This window comes from Myzus persicae, unplaced genomic scaffold, assembly GCF_001856785.1.
Source record: "Myzus persicae strain clone G006 unplaced genomic scaffold, MPER_G0061.0, whole genome shotgun sequence".
Lineage (NCBI taxonomy): Eukaryota > Metazoa > Arthropoda > Insecta > Hemiptera > Aphididae > Myzus > Myzus persicae.
In genome coordinates, this window is record NW_019104429.1 from 40,446 (window position 1) to 57,174 (window position 16,729).

At 27.6% G+C, this 16,729-nt stretch overlaps 2 protein-coding genes across 3 annotated transcripts; both read right to left on the bottom strand.

The window, feature by feature from the left end:
• Positions 1 to 1,539: 1,539 nt before the first annotated feature.
• On the bottom strand, positions 1,540 to 4,426 carry LOC111042100 (dnaJ protein homolog 1-like). Its single transcript, XM_022326585.1, has 3 exons — positions 4,177 to 4,426; positions 2,093 to 2,893; positions 1,540 to 2,032 (listed from the first exon to the last, which is right to left on the bottom strand). Exons 2-3 carry the CDS (start codon positions 2,888 to 2,890, stop codon positions 1,802 to 1,804), a joined length of 1,029 nt encoding a protein of 342 aa, XP_022182277.1. The 5' UTR covers positions 2,891 to 2,893; positions 4,177 to 4,426; the 3' UTR covers positions 1,540 to 1,801.
• A 6,072-nt stretch (positions 4,427 to 10,498) lies between these two features.
• LOC111042106 lies at positions 10,499 to 12,820 on the bottom strand. Of its 2 annotated transcripts, none has more exons than XM_022326594.1 (6): positions 12,513 to 12,820; positions 12,312 to 12,436; positions 11,563 to 11,645; positions 10,818 to 10,909; positions 10,606 to 10,751; positions 10,499 to 10,548 (listed from the first exon to the last, which is right to left on the bottom strand). In XM_022326594.1, the coding sequence occupies exons 1-6, from the start codon at positions 12,594 to 12,596 to the stop codon at positions 10,515 to 10,517; spliced, it is 564 nt and encodes a 187-aa protein (XP_022182286.1). In that variant the 5' UTR covers positions 12,597 to 12,820; the 3' UTR covers positions 10,499 to 10,514. The 2 variants fall into 2 exon arrangements, with proteins under 2 accessions (XP_022182286.1, XP_022182287.1); XM_022326595.1 differs by having other exon boundaries at positions 10,606 to 10,748; positions 12,513 to 12,781.
• Positions 12,821 to 16,729: the final 3,909 nt, after the last annotated feature.

A 16,729-nucleotide genomic window follows, 5' to 3' on the forward strand; every position in this document is an offset into this window, starting at 1 on the left:
GAACCAGTCTTTAAAATTTAGCAGAATCTTACTTTGTACTAACTTATGGGCGGACTTCACCCACACAACATTTATGTATCAGATACTTATATATATTTCTCTGAAGTTGTAGAAGTTGCTTATTATGCTTTATGCACTCGATTTATTGCAGACCAAGCTAAATCTGAGCTTTACATGTAATGGAGAGTTTAAAATACCTATTTTGCATATTTTGTCAATGTAGGGGGAAATTAAGATTGATGTTTCTCTTAAGCTGTTGTTATCTTTGCAGTCTACTATTAATTGTGCAGCAGGGGTCATTTAATCTATACCGCACTAATATTTTAATTTTAAAAAAAAATGTTAAAATGCTAACAGTCATGTGCCTAACTAGGTTAACAGATTTTATTTTTCCATGTGTGAAATTTGTTGGCTCCTATAACTTCCGATCTCTCCTTATATATTTTGTATCTACTCACTTTTTCAATGTTCTCAATTATTTGTTAGAACTAAGATATTTGAAGCTCAACACAATTCAAATATTTTCCTTTTATTTTTAAGTAGAATTTACTCTACGACTAGAACTGAATTTAATGTACTAAGAAACCCAATTAAGTATACGCTTATTATTTCTGCTGCTGATCACAGTGGATATTGAAATAGACTCCTATAATAATTCGACCTTGGAGGCACTGCTTTATTATCTATCAAGCCATTCAGAACATATTAATAGAAAATGGTTTTCAGTTGGTTTTTTCATTATACCATATACCTTATATAAAGTCCCACATGTGTTATCTGTGGATACCCTAAGTGAGGCAGTGAAGTGCTAATTAGCATTTTTATTGAACATAATACACCTGTGTTGCCACCATCATCATACTTGAGGGTATACTGTTGAAATTCAAATCTGTTGTGGAAATATTAAATCCTCACAGAGTATAAGTTAGTAGGTTTATATTAATGATAAAACATAGACTCCGATATAATATAAACTTAATATTTTACTATTCTGTGTTATTAGCAGTCAGTTAGATTTTGTTACAACTGGTAAAGTGTATTTTTACAAACTATTTGCTGTCCGGAATGTACAAAACATGATTCTGAATTCCTCTTTAAAGGGTACTTTAATCAACTGTCAGAATATTGAAATATTGAATCTTGTCAGGGGGCAGGGAGTATTTATGATAATATAAAATTATTTTAAAAAATCAAGTGATGTAGGAAAATAAAATCTAGAAATTGTCATATACAATTTTAAATATCATAATACTACTAATAATAATAAAAAAATAAAAATACAACAAATAATTTATAACTTAAACAAATTAGTTAGCTTGTTTTTATATAATTACATATTTATATACATCAATAAATATACAATAATTATTGTAAAACAACATTTGTCCAGTGGAGCATTTAGGCAGAAGAGCCAATATTTTCTTGTAACTTTACAAGAAAATATCTATAAATAAAATTTACAGTGTATATATAAATAGAACTACAAGTTTTGGCGCACAGATTAAATAACGAGGAATATTTCAATAAAAATTCAAAAAATCGTGGCATTCAGATAAACCAGAATGTTGTTCAATTTATTAACAAAAAATGTTAAATTCTATGTACATAATAAGACCTAAATTATTTACTCCGGAATAATTATTATTTTATCTTCAATCAACGAAGATGTTAGAAAAAAAAAACAAGATTAAGAAACATACAATATATCTTAAAAATATAATATACCATGTATATATAAAAAAAATGATTTTTATTAGCAAAATTAAAGGCCAAATATTAATTTTGAACCAATTTAACCTACTCACGGTAGTGTATCGCACAAAACAGCTCTCACAGCTGGTGAAATCGTTTCGGGGAATTTAATATCGAACGACACCAACAAATCTCCTCTCCTTGATTGTTCTTTAGCATACGGAAGACCATAACCTTGAAATCGTTTTACTGTTGTAGGTTTAACAACTTCTGATTTTAGGTTGAGAGGTAGTTTTTTATCAGTTAAAGTAGGAACTACAATGTCTACGCCACATAGTGCCTATAAATTAAAATTGTTAAATTATTTTAAAATCATTAATGCAAATTTTTAAAAACTTACTTGTTTAAGAGTTATTGGAACTGTATATCTAATATCATTTCCATCTCGTTTAAAAACTGGATGAGGTTTGTCTCTTATTACAAAAACTATGTCTGAAGGTATTCTGTTCATTGCTTGATCTCCTTCTTTTTGAAATGTAATTTTAGTACCTGATTTCCATCCAGGTTTTATATTGATTGTTAACACTTTATCTTCTTTTCTAGAAGTTCCATCTGCTTGGAGCACTCTTCTGGAGATTTTCATTTTTTTTGTACACCCTCTACTAATATCCTCTAATGATACATATACTTCATGTTCAATAGCTGGGTCTTGAGCTTTTTCTTTAGTTCGTCCCATTGGTGAACCATGGACATTGAATGATTGTGACCTGAAAGCACCCATACCAGGTGGTCCATGTGACATTCGAATAAAACCATCATCAAAGTCCATTTCATCATCAAACATTGAACCACCACTATTTCCAAAGATGTTTCCAAATGGATTCGACGAGCCAAAGAACTGCGCAAATGTTGCTCTAGGATCACCATGGAAAGTATATGAGTAGTTGTTAGAATTATTTCCTTGGCCAGCACCTCCTTTAAGACCATCTTCTCCATATTTATCATATATATCACGTTTTTTTTTATCACTCAATACTTCATATGCTTCTGCTACTTCCTTGAATTTTTCTTCAGCTCCAGCACTTTTGTTCTTGTCTGGATGGTATTTGAGAGCCAATTTGCGATAAGCTTTTTTAATTTCATCGTCTGCAGCTCCCTTTGACACTCCAAGGATTTGGTAATAGTCCTTTCCCATCATATGCTAAAATCAAATTCAACTCTCATCAAGGATTTCATAATTAGGTTAAAATTATAATAATATAGGTAATAGTACTAATAGCCTAATAAACAGAATACCAAATTAAAGTTCTTAGTAGGTAGTTGTGATACATAAACACAATCGTAGTGCAAAAAAAAAAATATATGTCTGCTTCAATTAACGGTTTATCTAATAGGTATATATATATATTAATAGTTGTTAAAATAATGATTTATAGCAAAACAAAAAATGCAACTATATTTTATTTGTTTGTTTTAAAACAAAAATAGGTTGGTCACTACTTGTCCATAAAGATATTAATAATTTATTATTGCCGTAAACATTTTATAAATTAAGAATTATGATGCCTATAATCGGAATCAATGTCAATTTTTTTATTTATTTTGTTCTAATTAAATTTGTGTGATAAATTATAACTCATAATTATTGGTACTAACAAATGATTCCAAAATGTTTCCAATTAGAAAAATAAAATTAATTCATGATTATGATGACGTAAAAACCAAAAATAAATATTGTATTTATTGTCATTGATAATTTAAATTATTTAAAATTTAAACAATAAGTATCTATTTAATTAAAATGTTAAATTAAAATGATAAATGAATAAAATGTTATTCTTATATAAATACTGGTGTGTACAGTAATGTAAGCAGAAAGCATTTAAGTATTTCAAACATAAAAGAAACTAATAAGGTATGAACAGTTTTTCAATCATATCACCATTTGGTTAAAATAACATAAAATATAAATGTATTATTTATGAGTTCTTACAAGGATTTCAATGTAAGAACTAAACAACTACTATAGTTATAACTTTGAACTTTCTATACCTACATAGATGGATGAAGGATTGTTGAATTTATAATTCTTATGATACAGATATACAATACCATATAAGTACCTACTTACAAGCTATAGTTATCACCGCTTTAACAAACAATAAAAGGTCAAAAATAATCTTGGTTGAGTATATCGACGTACATTAAAGAACGAAATCGGAAATAAAAATGCACATCTGAATGAAATAGACGTAAACCTTAAATAATGTGCAAAAGTGGATTGAAAAAAATTCAAGCCCACCGGCCACCACATGTATATCCTGCATAAATATCCATTGCGTTGCAACCGGAGAACGAATTATGCATAGATACATGCACACACCAATAAGTACACATCCAAAGATGAGTACAATAATAAAACACTATGACGTACGGATAATCCAATTATTTTTAACGTAGGTAGTAAAAATACAAATTACTTACATGTATAGTGAATAATGTTCTTTCACAAGTAAATTTCACTTAAGATATGTCCACGGGCGTAAAATATTGTGTAGCATATAATTTCAAAAGATTTATGGCCAGTTGTTACTTGTTACACTTTAGGAAATATTATTTTGGGAAAGAAATCGTATTGGCGTACTTCACCGAAAGTGTTCATCGAATAGCATTGCACAACAAACACTGTAGGACACTAACCCACGGGCAGTATTTTACTGAATAAAACACACATATACACGCGCAGCGTATCAAAATCGGGGGTAGAATATTCTAGAATCCACCAGAAGAACGTGGAAGAATAAGACACCAACCGTGGAGGAGAAAAAAACGGACCATTCGAATTTTGATCTCGATTTTTTATTGTAGATAATAAAAATAATTTAAAAGATTAATATAATTTCAACTGAAATAGATAATATTAAATTATTATATTTGCATCAGTAAAATAGTTGAATACACGATACACCAAGACACCATAGCCCCTACATTTCACATTTTCGCAAACCATTATCATACTCCTAAACTTAAATAACTAAACTATTCGTATGAATTTTGATTCTGATAGCGTACATTAGAAAAGGGGGGTTCTCATTAGAAAATCAGATGACAGTATCTCCACGAGACACTCCTCCACTAGTACGAAAAATCTCAAAAACAAGAAGAAAATGTGGTCTTTAACAGCAACTATATTGAAAAATTAGATTTTAAATAAATCTATTATGGAAGAAAAAAAGGGGGTGAGCATGCTTTGTGGATTACGCTGCAGATAGTGTATTGCCTATATAAGCTTTAAGGGGAATTATATAGTCATTACTCCTAAGTTCAATGTATAAATTTTATAATATTATTTATTACCTAAAATTAAACCATAATTAATTTATTAGGCATACGTGAAACCGTGGAAGAATACTAATGCGCAGGGTAGCATAACAATTCATTAATTTAATGGACAAATAATCATGCACCACTAAAAAATCATATTTAATAGATTGGAGACAAAACCCTCCGTAGTTTTTAAGAATAATTCAAAACTAATTTCTTATGAGATATCTAGTTTTGGTCAAAAATAACGAAAAACAATATTAACCCCACAAAGAAAAAAAATCCGGTCTATAAGTATGTAATAAGCCAAAGCTAATGATTATACGTGGTTTCATGCCGACCTACTTTTTTCGCATAAATTGCTTCTCAATTATCGTTTCACCACAGCATTTACACCTTTACACCACTATTGTTAATATTTCAAATAAAATTATACGTTTGACAGTTCTTTCTGTCTGACCAGATTAATTCATCCATCCCAAAGGTAAATTCGTTGAAAAATAAAAAATTTAGGCAAAGTATTGATAAATCGGATAATTTCGTTTCTAAATTTGGTTGCTGTTGATTTAACAATATCATTGTAAACATTTTTTTATGAATGATCCAACAGAACATAATATTCATTCTTTTTAGGATAAATTGCAAGGTAGTGCTCCCCGGGTCGTATCCCGTTTCCCCACATAATTCTCTTGTTATTTTTTTTATAAAACTTGGTCATGAATTTGTGATTTATAAAGCAATAAATAATCAATAGACACAGTTATGTTTTAATATCACAAAACGAAAAGAACACATCAAAATTGAAGATGATATAAAAATTTTCCAACGTGGAAACAAATTATTAAAAGAAATTACAATGAATACATTAAGGCATTAAGCTCTTACAAAGAATTTGCTATATTAAGGAAAGAGTGACAAGCGATCCTCCACAAATAAAATGAATTGATTATTTAAACGATATTAGTTATTTAATTATAAACACAACAAATAATTGTATGATTATTTTTTTATACTATTATGATTAGGTATGCAATTATGGAATTTATGACCTTATAAAATGTACCTAATCAATTTTCTATGAATATAATTAATTGATGCGAAATTTGTAATTTAAAAATTTTACTCTAAAAATAAATTCGGTGAACTGGTATGGCGGCAAAATGGGAGCTGACCGCCCACTATCTAATATTATACCTAAGTAACAAAGTGCAAGCCGCGAAGGGGTACTAATCTGATGGGGACACTAACGGATGTGTTAAATAATTTTCAATTTGCAAATGTTGTCAACATTTGAGCTTAAATGCTTATAAAAAAAAATCGTACCTATGTTTTATTTTTTTTTAAATTTTTAAGCTGCTATTATGACGCGTGTAAGGTTAGGTTAGGTTAAGTTGACCTAACCCATAGAGTAATTACTCAATGACCTAACCTAACTTAATCTTGTATTAAATTGTCAAATATTTTTACCCAACGATCATAGACATTCTATTATGTCTATAGTCTTTGCCAACGATACATCTTATCGACATATATACAGAATATAGTAAAAAACAATTGAAAATGTTTATAAATAACCCAATATGAGTAGAATCATATTGAATATTTAGTAAAATATTCAAGTACCTACGGTTATTAGTTTTTAAATTTTAATAAAATAAGAAATCGTTCAATGAGATTTTGCTAATCTATTACGGGTGAATACCCAATGTCTAACTTCAAACACTCATAAAAAATAATTTGACTTCGGTAAAAGTTAACTTTTATTTTTGTTAAACGTAGAAAAACTTTGGAGAATCTTGTATTAAATTTTCAAATATTAGATATAAAAATAACGTTTCTATTCAAAATAATTTACAAATTTTAGTGGTTTTAATGTGTTTTGTCAAAATTTTAACTTTAGGTGCTAATAATTTTTTTTTCTAATTTCCACTAACAACAACTTATGAGAAACATTGTGTAAAGTTTTCAAGTATTTTGAATCTATATTTTATAATATATATTTTGAAAATTGTGTATAGAAAATTATGATAAACATTCGGTGAAAATGTAATAATTACCAATGACCCATCTAGGTATGATTTTTTTTTTCGTTACACCAAATAACAAAATCCATTTTTTACAAAAAATAGTTCTGCATACAAACCTCTATTTGACCTTATTTTATTATTTTATGCCGATTTTTGAAAACTACTGCTGTAATTTATCAAATTTAACTACCTCAAAGTAGGTACCAACTATAGATTCACATTCCTTCCTCTCGGGAAATATGCTGCAGCAGAAGACCGAAACATTTTTGACTTCCCCAAAAGTTAATGACGTAGAATAAAACACACATCAATGTAAAATCAACACTTTCATTGCTTCATTCAGAATTTAAAAAAAAGTCTTGGGAGAATTCATCCCCTATATCTAACTGTATTTACATGATTCAAACGTAAAATAATGATCTTTAAACTTTTGTTTTTTTAGTGTAATTCGACTTCGACAAATATAGTAACATTATTATAATCTTGACTCATTCCAATATTACCTGAGTTATTATTTTCTACCTACAGGCAGAGCCGTGCCAAGAGGGGGAGGGCAATGGAGGCAAATGTTTAAATATGTAGGTACCTAGTACATGAAATGTAAATAATGTAATGTTAATGAAAGTTAGCACAGCACGTCGGCACTGACTATTTAGGTTGTAGAGTAAAAATATAGATAGGTACACAATACAATTTTCAAAATATTTATTTATTCCTCATCCACCACACGAACCTATTCAGTAGGTACTCACACGACACACTATCCAATCAATTTAGTCGGTATTGACTTATTCTAAGTTATTAACAGTAATAGGTAAATTAATGTAAATCTGTTTTTATGAGAGGAAAATAGTTAAAAACAACTTAAGCCTATAACAATTAACAACGCTTTTGTTTGAATTTGATTAAATTTCCAAAACAATCTTAGGTTCTTAAGAAAATTTTATAATAAAAGGACACAAGGAATCTAACCATTTCACCCCCTTTCTATGTCGCTGATATACAATACCAGGGCTCTTTTGTAGTTTGAGCTAAAAAAAAATAATAGGTACCTATCGTTAAATTCTTGTTTTAAATTCCTATAAATTTAACTTACGAGGAACCTTGTATTACACTTTTCAGGCTTTTTGATGCAACCAAAAAAGTGATATACACGCATTTATGGAAATAAACTACAAATACAAACATCGATCCGATAAGAATCTAAAATTTCAAATTTTAAATGTCTATTAGATACCTAATAATTATAAAGCTCAAAACGCGACTAGATATTTTAAAAATGTTACTATGAACGTATAGAAAATGCTTATATTTAAGCATTTGGTAAAAATGTCAAGTACGTACATACGGTTAATTCTTTTTCGGATTAAGTATGACAAAATATCAAGAATCGATTGGGTAGAAATAGTTATAGTGACTGTAATGGATTTTGTCAAAATTTTAACCTAGAACACACTTATAAAAAAATATTGTATTTGTGAGTATGTATTTTCAATATTTTTTTAAATTATACCTATAATGTAAAAAACGTATGAGAAACTTTGTATTTAATTTTTCAACTTTTTGACCAAGCGAAAATATCGACATATAAATTCAAAAATGCCATAATGTCTAAAAAATAATGTAAATAATTTGTATGAACGTTTGAAATTGAAATTTTTAACACATTGGATATTCACTCAATTTCTCATACATCGATTTTCTTATTTTGTTATAATTCAAAAACGAATATCTGCAGATACTTGACAATTTGACATTTACACACATATACAATAAGTTTATATACAAATACAATTATTGTATATATCTGTGATTTATTATGATTTATGTTCTGATGTGAAACATAATTATGATAAAGAATTATAAAAATGATAATATTAGTAAGTATAGTTGTCATTTGCCACGTCAAGTTCAGTATGATAAACACAATTCCATTTACCTAGAGTTGCTGAACAAAATATACAGTAATAATTCTGGGGCTAATAAATACAGAATTAAATAGTAAACCAGTAGTGTGTAACACAGGGTCAAAGTGTTGCTTAGGCAACTCCTAAAATATGGGCGGTGGCTCGTGGATATTGATAGAAAGAAAATAGGACATTTTATTGGAAGGTATAACAATAATATGAGTCACCCAAAATCATTTGAGAAATATCAATCTATTTTTATATCCACGACTATAGTGAAATAATTATTAGCCATTAGGTTATGTGACAATGTGACATGTCTTACAACACAACAGGATACTGGTTTATTTGAAAGTGGTAATAATAACTAATAGCTCAGTCTTAACTATTTAAAAAAAAAATTTTTTTTTTTTTAAACTAAAGCTTATTTTATAATGTTAAATACACAAAACAATATTCACAAATCATTTATTTTTGAACACAAAAAATTGGAACAGTAAAATATATTAACTTAATTTAAAAATTAACAAATATTTTTTACAATATTAGAATCATTTAAAATACATACATAAAAATTATATTATATCTATCCATATATATATAATATATACTATATGTCTATATACAGTTTCAAATATTTTTTCTTTTATTATTAATTAAAAATAATTTTAAATGATTCTAAAGATTCATTAAAATAATATATGAATTTATTTATATGCAATAATATTGAAAAAATATTTTAAGAAATAACTGTACAAGTTGGTAATTTACACATTAATAAATATACTAATTATATTCATAAGGAAAGGACTTGATAATTTAAAATTAATTAATTTGAATTTAAAAAATAAAGTAAAATAAAACATGAACAAAATCAGTATCAACTACTAAATATATAGTAAATAAAGTATTTATAGTCATAATATAACAATATTGTTGATAATTAATAATATTTAATTACAATATAATTAAAAAATATACATACACTTCTTAGTAAACTCAAGATATTCCTACACCCACTATCATTTTTACCATAAAGCAGTGATGTGGTTAGGTAATTAAAATCAGTATAAAATTGGGTTTAAATAGAGTATATTAAATAAATACTCACCTTTTTTTGAAAATGATTTTTTTTTTTTTCATTGAACTTAAGCCCGGCGACTAAGGCCATTAGCTGTTGTAGGGGTTATGAACTGTAGTAGAGGTAAGGTTGGCACGGTAGATTGTTTTTATGATTGTTAGGGTTGTTACGGTAGGTGTGTGGGGCAAGGTTTTTACCTATTACGAACCCGGGTGGTCACCCATCCAGGAGCTAGTAGTTGTGGCCGTTACTTACTCCCAGTCGCATCCGCGACTGGTAGCAGCCAACGCGCCACGCCAAGCCACTGAAAATGATTTGTTAACTCCAAAGAAACTCAATCTTTGAAATTTTTATTTTTAGGGGTTTTTTATAGGGCCAGTTCATAATAAATTTACATGCAAATAAATATTCTCAAACATTATTGTATACAACTTCATACACAGATTAAATAATAAAATAGGCACACACAAATAATATAGTAAATTATTTACTTGAAGTATTGGGTTTTTTTTTTAATCTGAAAAAATAATAATATGTTGTACATTTTTAAAATTAATTTTATATTATAACTCACTTATTAGCTAATCTTGACTTGAGAGCACATGTAAACTTATTTGCAACTTTTTTATCTAATGTTGTTTTGTCTTCCAATACTTTTTTGCAATTTATAATGGTCATTGCCATTTCTTTACAAGTCATCTTAGGTGGATCACGCTTCTTCTAAAACGATTGAAAATTTTAATTAGATTTTTAGTATAATAACCAAATTTTGTTTTTTTGCATTACAGGAGGTGGAGTATTATCTGCATCAAAATCATCAATTAAACCAGATTCAGAAAGAACTTCTTCTTTAACTCTTTCCATATTTAAGATACCACCTAATGTTTTAAAATAAAATTATACTATTAAATACAACACAAATAAATCATAATGAGCATTCTTGTCATATGCGGACTACCACACTTTACTATACGTTATATGTAATCTACCACATGTTTTTTGTATTTAATTAAAAAATACTTAATTAATTTAGAAATAATATATTATTTAATAGTAATAAGAAAAATATATATTTAAAATACAAATGTATTAATCACAAGTTATCTTATTATCTTATTCTAAAATACAATAATTTTTTTTACCTCATTACCATTACGTACACATAAAATATTATAATTATAAAAAAATATTCATTATGTATTACAATATGATTTTATGTCTCTTAAAAAACATTCAAATGAATTGTCTTTATCATTTTTCCACCATCATTCTGCTAAATATAAGTCAATTTTCCTTTAAAAATGTGCAATAGTATTTTCCTCGGTCTGAATAATTAAATTGAAATTTTTGGCAAATAATTAATATAATTAACCACTTTGATTAGGATAAAAGTTTAATTGTCTCAAGAATTGGCACGGTAGATAACAAGAGCACAGTAGGCCATATACAACAAGAATACCTTCTAATATCATTCTGTTATTATTTATATATTATTCTTCATTATTAATGTAATTTTTAAGTTTATACAAACTTTTTTCATCTATAATTTGATTAACCGATCCACCTCTTTTTTTACCATTCGTTTTTCGAAGCTTTACATCTTGATCATGTAATCTAAACAAATTAAAGAAAATTAGATATGGCTTATTAAAATATTAAAATATTTAATTTTGCATTAATATCTTAATAAACAATTGAACCATATTATCACATAACTACACAGCCTAAATGTAATGCTTAATTCTCTCTGTGTAACTTTTTTGATCTTTTCAGTTTGCATATTCTAACAGTAAGCTTGTAGTAATAGTATTCCCAGAAAATATAGTTGGTTAATTAGCAAATGAAAATGTTTATGAATTGAAAAAACTAATTTATTATACTCTATTTAAATATCTATAAATAATAATATGATTGTATCTATTTAAATATTTATCATAGTAACAAATTTATTTCCATTCCGTTGTCCATTAAACTCCACACTAATCACTGAAATGTGAAAACACACCAACTACTATTAGGCACTAATAAATCAAATTGTGTGAATAGTGCAATAGTAGGTTAGCATAAACCAATTATGCAATCTTAAAGTCAGTGATCTAACAACCGACAGTCAGCCACAGCCCACAATAAATTAAAAGACACCTATGGTTTCAATAACCAAAATGTTCTATAAATGGTTGCCCACAAAGGCATTCCTGCAAATACCCTAATTAAAAATATATAATTTTAATTCAGGTATTCAATACAAATTAAGAAACAAACAAACATTATTTTACTTACTTTTTAATTAATTTTCTAGCTAATTGATTAGCAAATTCTGTACGTTCACCAGTACGTCGATTAGCCAAACGTTCTTGAATCAAGTTTGTTAACTCATCATTAGTGACAATTTGAGAAGTCATTATCTTTTTGGAAAACCAATAATATTAGGTATTTATTTATTTTTATATAATAAAAGATCATAAGATATTAATTTGTTACTTTTTTCTTTGATGGTCTGATGTATACACCATCGACTAACTCGTCTTTCACTTTTGCTAAATTTATAGACTTTTTAGAAGCCATTTGAAATATATTTGGAATTTTGATATATTAAAATTTAACGATAAACCAGTTAATAAAGGTAATTTAATATCGTATGAATAAGTATTTTACTGGTTAAAAATTATTTTATGTTTAGAAATGCAGTATACTTATTAATAATTCTTTAATCTTAATCTTGTCAATTTGATATTTATTCGTATGGCATTAATGCAAAATACTTTTATTATGATAATAATATAATGGCCAATGGGATCATTTATTATTAATTTTGGAACATGAAACATGAAAATATGAAATAATCACTGAATATAATGTAATCATAGATTATAATATAAATAACAAACCAGACAGTAAATAAAAATTACAAACTAAGATAAAATAAGAGATATACATATAAGATCTTCAAAGACTGTGGTCCATGATAAAAACTGTTTATAATTTACATCGCTAGGAAAAAAAACTCTTTTTATCAGCATCATGGAACAAAAATATCATATCCGTTCGGCTTGGATTAAGCAAAATTGTATTGCATTATCATTTAGCCGATGTCCCGCCCGCCAAATTCAATTGTATTTAAATTTGTATTTTATTTTTCATTATTTTATCTTCGATTGGTAATGTGTTCTAACTAACAAAGTAAAGTTTAATTAGTCAATAATAAGTACATACAACTAAAACTAAAAGGGTTACTTTAATTACCTAAGCAATAAATAATAGTATATGTATAATGTAAATTAATTATCACACTATTGAGTACTTTATCTAACTTCGTTTTATTTATAACATATTAATACATCTATGGTTGTGGTATTTAGATGATGAGTCTCTTGCATTAACACTGTAATCTGTACTTATTCTTGAGTAGTTTTACATTTATAATACTAAATAATAATTGATGTATCTATATTTTCCAAACATAGAAAAATAAAAATAATAAAACATTTAACATATAATTATTAATTATAATTATATTTATTTATAAATGTATTTGTTTAATCGAGTCAAACATGTGCACTTAAAAGATTTTCAATTTACTATTCGTTAATTTTCTAAACTCTACAGGTCAACTTATTGGGCGCATGTAAACTTCACCACAAGTACCTTTTTTTAGTGCAAACTCCGCCAGGAAAAAAAAAACCGGTAAAATTGCAATGGGTTCATTTAAACTCCGCTAGTGAAAAAAATCAAGTAAAATTAAGTTCATGTAAACTTTGTCAGTGAAAAAAATCAAGTCACAGTATAAAATTAAAATATAGGATAAATATCATGTACATTATTTTAATATCCCAAATAATATACAAAAATTAATAAAAATAATAATTGCCAGAACAAATCACCCAAATTTTCAAGTGTAGGTATTAATGTATTATCATAGTAAATAATTGTAATAATCATAAAATATGTATCTAGCTGGATATTACATTCATCAGACATGAGTATTGAGTGGGCGACAACACGAGTTTAGTTATTGGAAATATAGTTTAATATTTGTCGTTATTTAAATCTGCTTTATTTGTATTAATTGTTATGAAGCGATTTAGCGATGGGCTTTAAATGAGTTTTTCAAACCAGCAGCTAAAAATCCAAATTTGGCTAATTTAATTTTAGAAAAGTGTGAACTATTAAGTTTGGATATGATTAATTTAGTTTTACATGAATATTACGGCGCAGGAAATATGAGTGGAAAATTCAATGGGGTTCAAAAGCAATGTTTTTACATTGTGCGGCTCGATTCGTAGATTGAATTTAGCTCTCTTGTCAGATTTATCCATCTCAAGCGTAAGAAATAGCCTCAATTTTATAAAGGATATTACTAATTGTTTTAGAAACAATGCCTTAACTGGGAAAACTCTTAAAAATCATATTTTAAATCATGTTCCTGAATCTAAAAGAACTCGTTTGGTCGGTCTATGTGAAAAGCGTTTTATAGAACGCCTGTTTTTGTTGAACTTTTTAAACCAATTATAATCAGCTTTCAAGGTATTCAAGATACAACACGTTCAGTATCGTCAAGTGCTTCTTTATTTTTAGCTGCAGTGGAAGAAAGTAGTTTTATTATTTCTTTGTTAATTTGCACTAACATATTTTAAACTTCACGCTTCCGTTATCAAATTACCTAAAACGCTAAAAAATCCGTAATTATCCAAATTAATATCTGTTGTAAATAATATACAAAAATATAGGTTTCTTTACAAATATTTTATCTCTGACTATTTATTGGCATCATTTACCAGTGTTTATATAAATTTGTGCTTTTGAAATTTATTATGATGTTATTAGATAGGTACGTAAAACATTTTAAACAATTAAATAAGAAAAATATGAGGGTTTAATGCTAGAACACAAAAATAAATAGTACCTAAACAAATTTAAAATCTACAAAAGTTTTTGTACAATAATTAACTATGATGATAAAATTACAATAGGGATTACAAATGTGTAAACTGGAGGCACACTGCAGTAGTGTATCGGGCAGGTTTTTTGCAGCACTAAAGTGAGTTCCTAGTCTTGATGGCTAAAAAGGCTTGAATGTGAATTTTGAGTTCTTCAAGGTGTAGTGAATTTTTGATAGCTGATTTAGTGTTTGAATTGTGAGGTTTTTATGGATATTATTATTTGTTTTATTCAATGGCAAATGTGATCATAATAGGAAGTCTTGGAAATATTTTGGGGGTATTGAGATAATCCGGTTGTGCACCTAAGGTAATCAAAATAATACGGAAGTACCTATATTTATAATATTACTTCTCGTACCTACTCCAACTTCTTCAAGTCAGAAAAATATCAATTTTACCTGGTGGTGTAATGGATAAATATCTTTATTTCATAATAAACATAGTATAATGAAGGGTTTTTACACCTCCATGCAGTGCGCCCTTGTGTTTGCAGAACTGTCACCCCAGGTCCCCAGCTATGTTGAAATCATCACAATCAGTAAACTTTTGTCAATACTCAGCCTTTAAGTTAAAGTATGGTAGATACCTATTGAAATGTAAATTTTCTTCCTGTATTTTTTTTTCATTTCCGACCAATTTTTGACCAAAATTTAAATGTAGTGCATTTATTTCTATTTTCTCTTATATGAAAGTTCTTATAAACCTATTTACTGTTTCGAAGAAATACTATAAGTAGGCACAACATATTCATTAAAAATAATCATATCTGATATCTATTGAAATTTGTTTTATATTTAAGAAAAAAATGTTTGTTGTTAATGAACTAATAGTATACTTAAGCTCCATAAATAATAAATTTGATGTAATAGTTTAAGGGGATTGCAAACGGACAGTTTTTAAGGAGTTCAGTATAGGCAATAATTTATGTGCGTGCGTGCGAGCTGTACCGGTGTGTGCGTAGTAAATTATTATTAGTGTTAGTGACACCACCGACTAGATTGAGAAGCGGCACGAGCGGAAGTTCTGAGAACATATTATTATATTATTTTATAATACGGGTGATGATAATATCATAATTACACATTTGTTGTATAATGTTCCTAATAAGGAATTTTTAGATTCTGAACGGAGTGATGAATGTATTGATTTTACAATGCAATAATGTGTGTATTCGAAATAATGCTTCGATTTTCAAAAGTAGCATCTTTTCTGAAAGGAAAGTGAATCTAGTTGGTTCTTTGGGGGGGTCAAAAGTGAAAAATATCCAATAGTTTTCAAAGCATTTTGACTTTTTTTGAGTTATGTATAGACAATTTAAATTTTCGATTTTTCTAAACATTTTTTTTTTGAAACATCGATTTAAAAAATTTGGCAGCCCAAAAAATCCTGAAAATTTGATACAAGCTTACTTATATTTTTTTCTTATCAGATAAAAAAAAAATCTAAAATCATAACTCACAACTTTTTTTTATAGGCACTGAAAGTTCAAATTATTACGAAACATGCAAAAAACGCGAAAATATGCAAGTAATTTGACAGATGAAAATTCATAAAAAGTTTTCGATATTACCGGCACGCACGGTACAAGTCACCGCTACGACGTCGCGAGCGTGAACAGTAAAGAATGTATGCTAATTTGTATGTACTTTTTGTCAATCCTACTGATGGACCTAATGATGCGATAAAACTTCTGAAAACTGATTTTAATTCCTTAAAATGTCCACTTGAGATCGATCAAGCCACATTTTGAGATTTTAG

Excerpts from the sequence above, each read along its gene's own strand:
- LOC111042106 (XM_022326594.1), bottom strand. The coding sequence starts at position 12,596 with ATGGCTTCTAAAAAGTCTATAAATTTAGCAAAAGTGAAAGACGAGTTA. Across the intron at positions 12,437-12,512 it reads TCAGACCATCAAAGAAAAAA|ATAATGACTTCTCAAATTGT; the intron begins GTAACAAATTAA and ends TTTTCCAAAAAG. Across the intron at positions 10,549-10,605 it reads AAGTCAAGATTAGCTAATAA|ATTAAAAAAAAAACCCAATA; the intron begins GTGAGTTATAAT and ends TTATTTTTTCAG.
- LOC111042100 (XM_022326585.1), bottom strand. The coding sequence starts at position 2,890 with ATGATGGGAAAGGACTATTACCAAATCCTTGGAGTGTCAAAGGGAGCT. Across the intron at positions 2,033-2,092 it reads TTCCAATAACTCTTAAACAA|GCACTATGTGGCGTAGACAT; the intron begins GTAAGTTTTTAA and ends TTTAATTTATAG.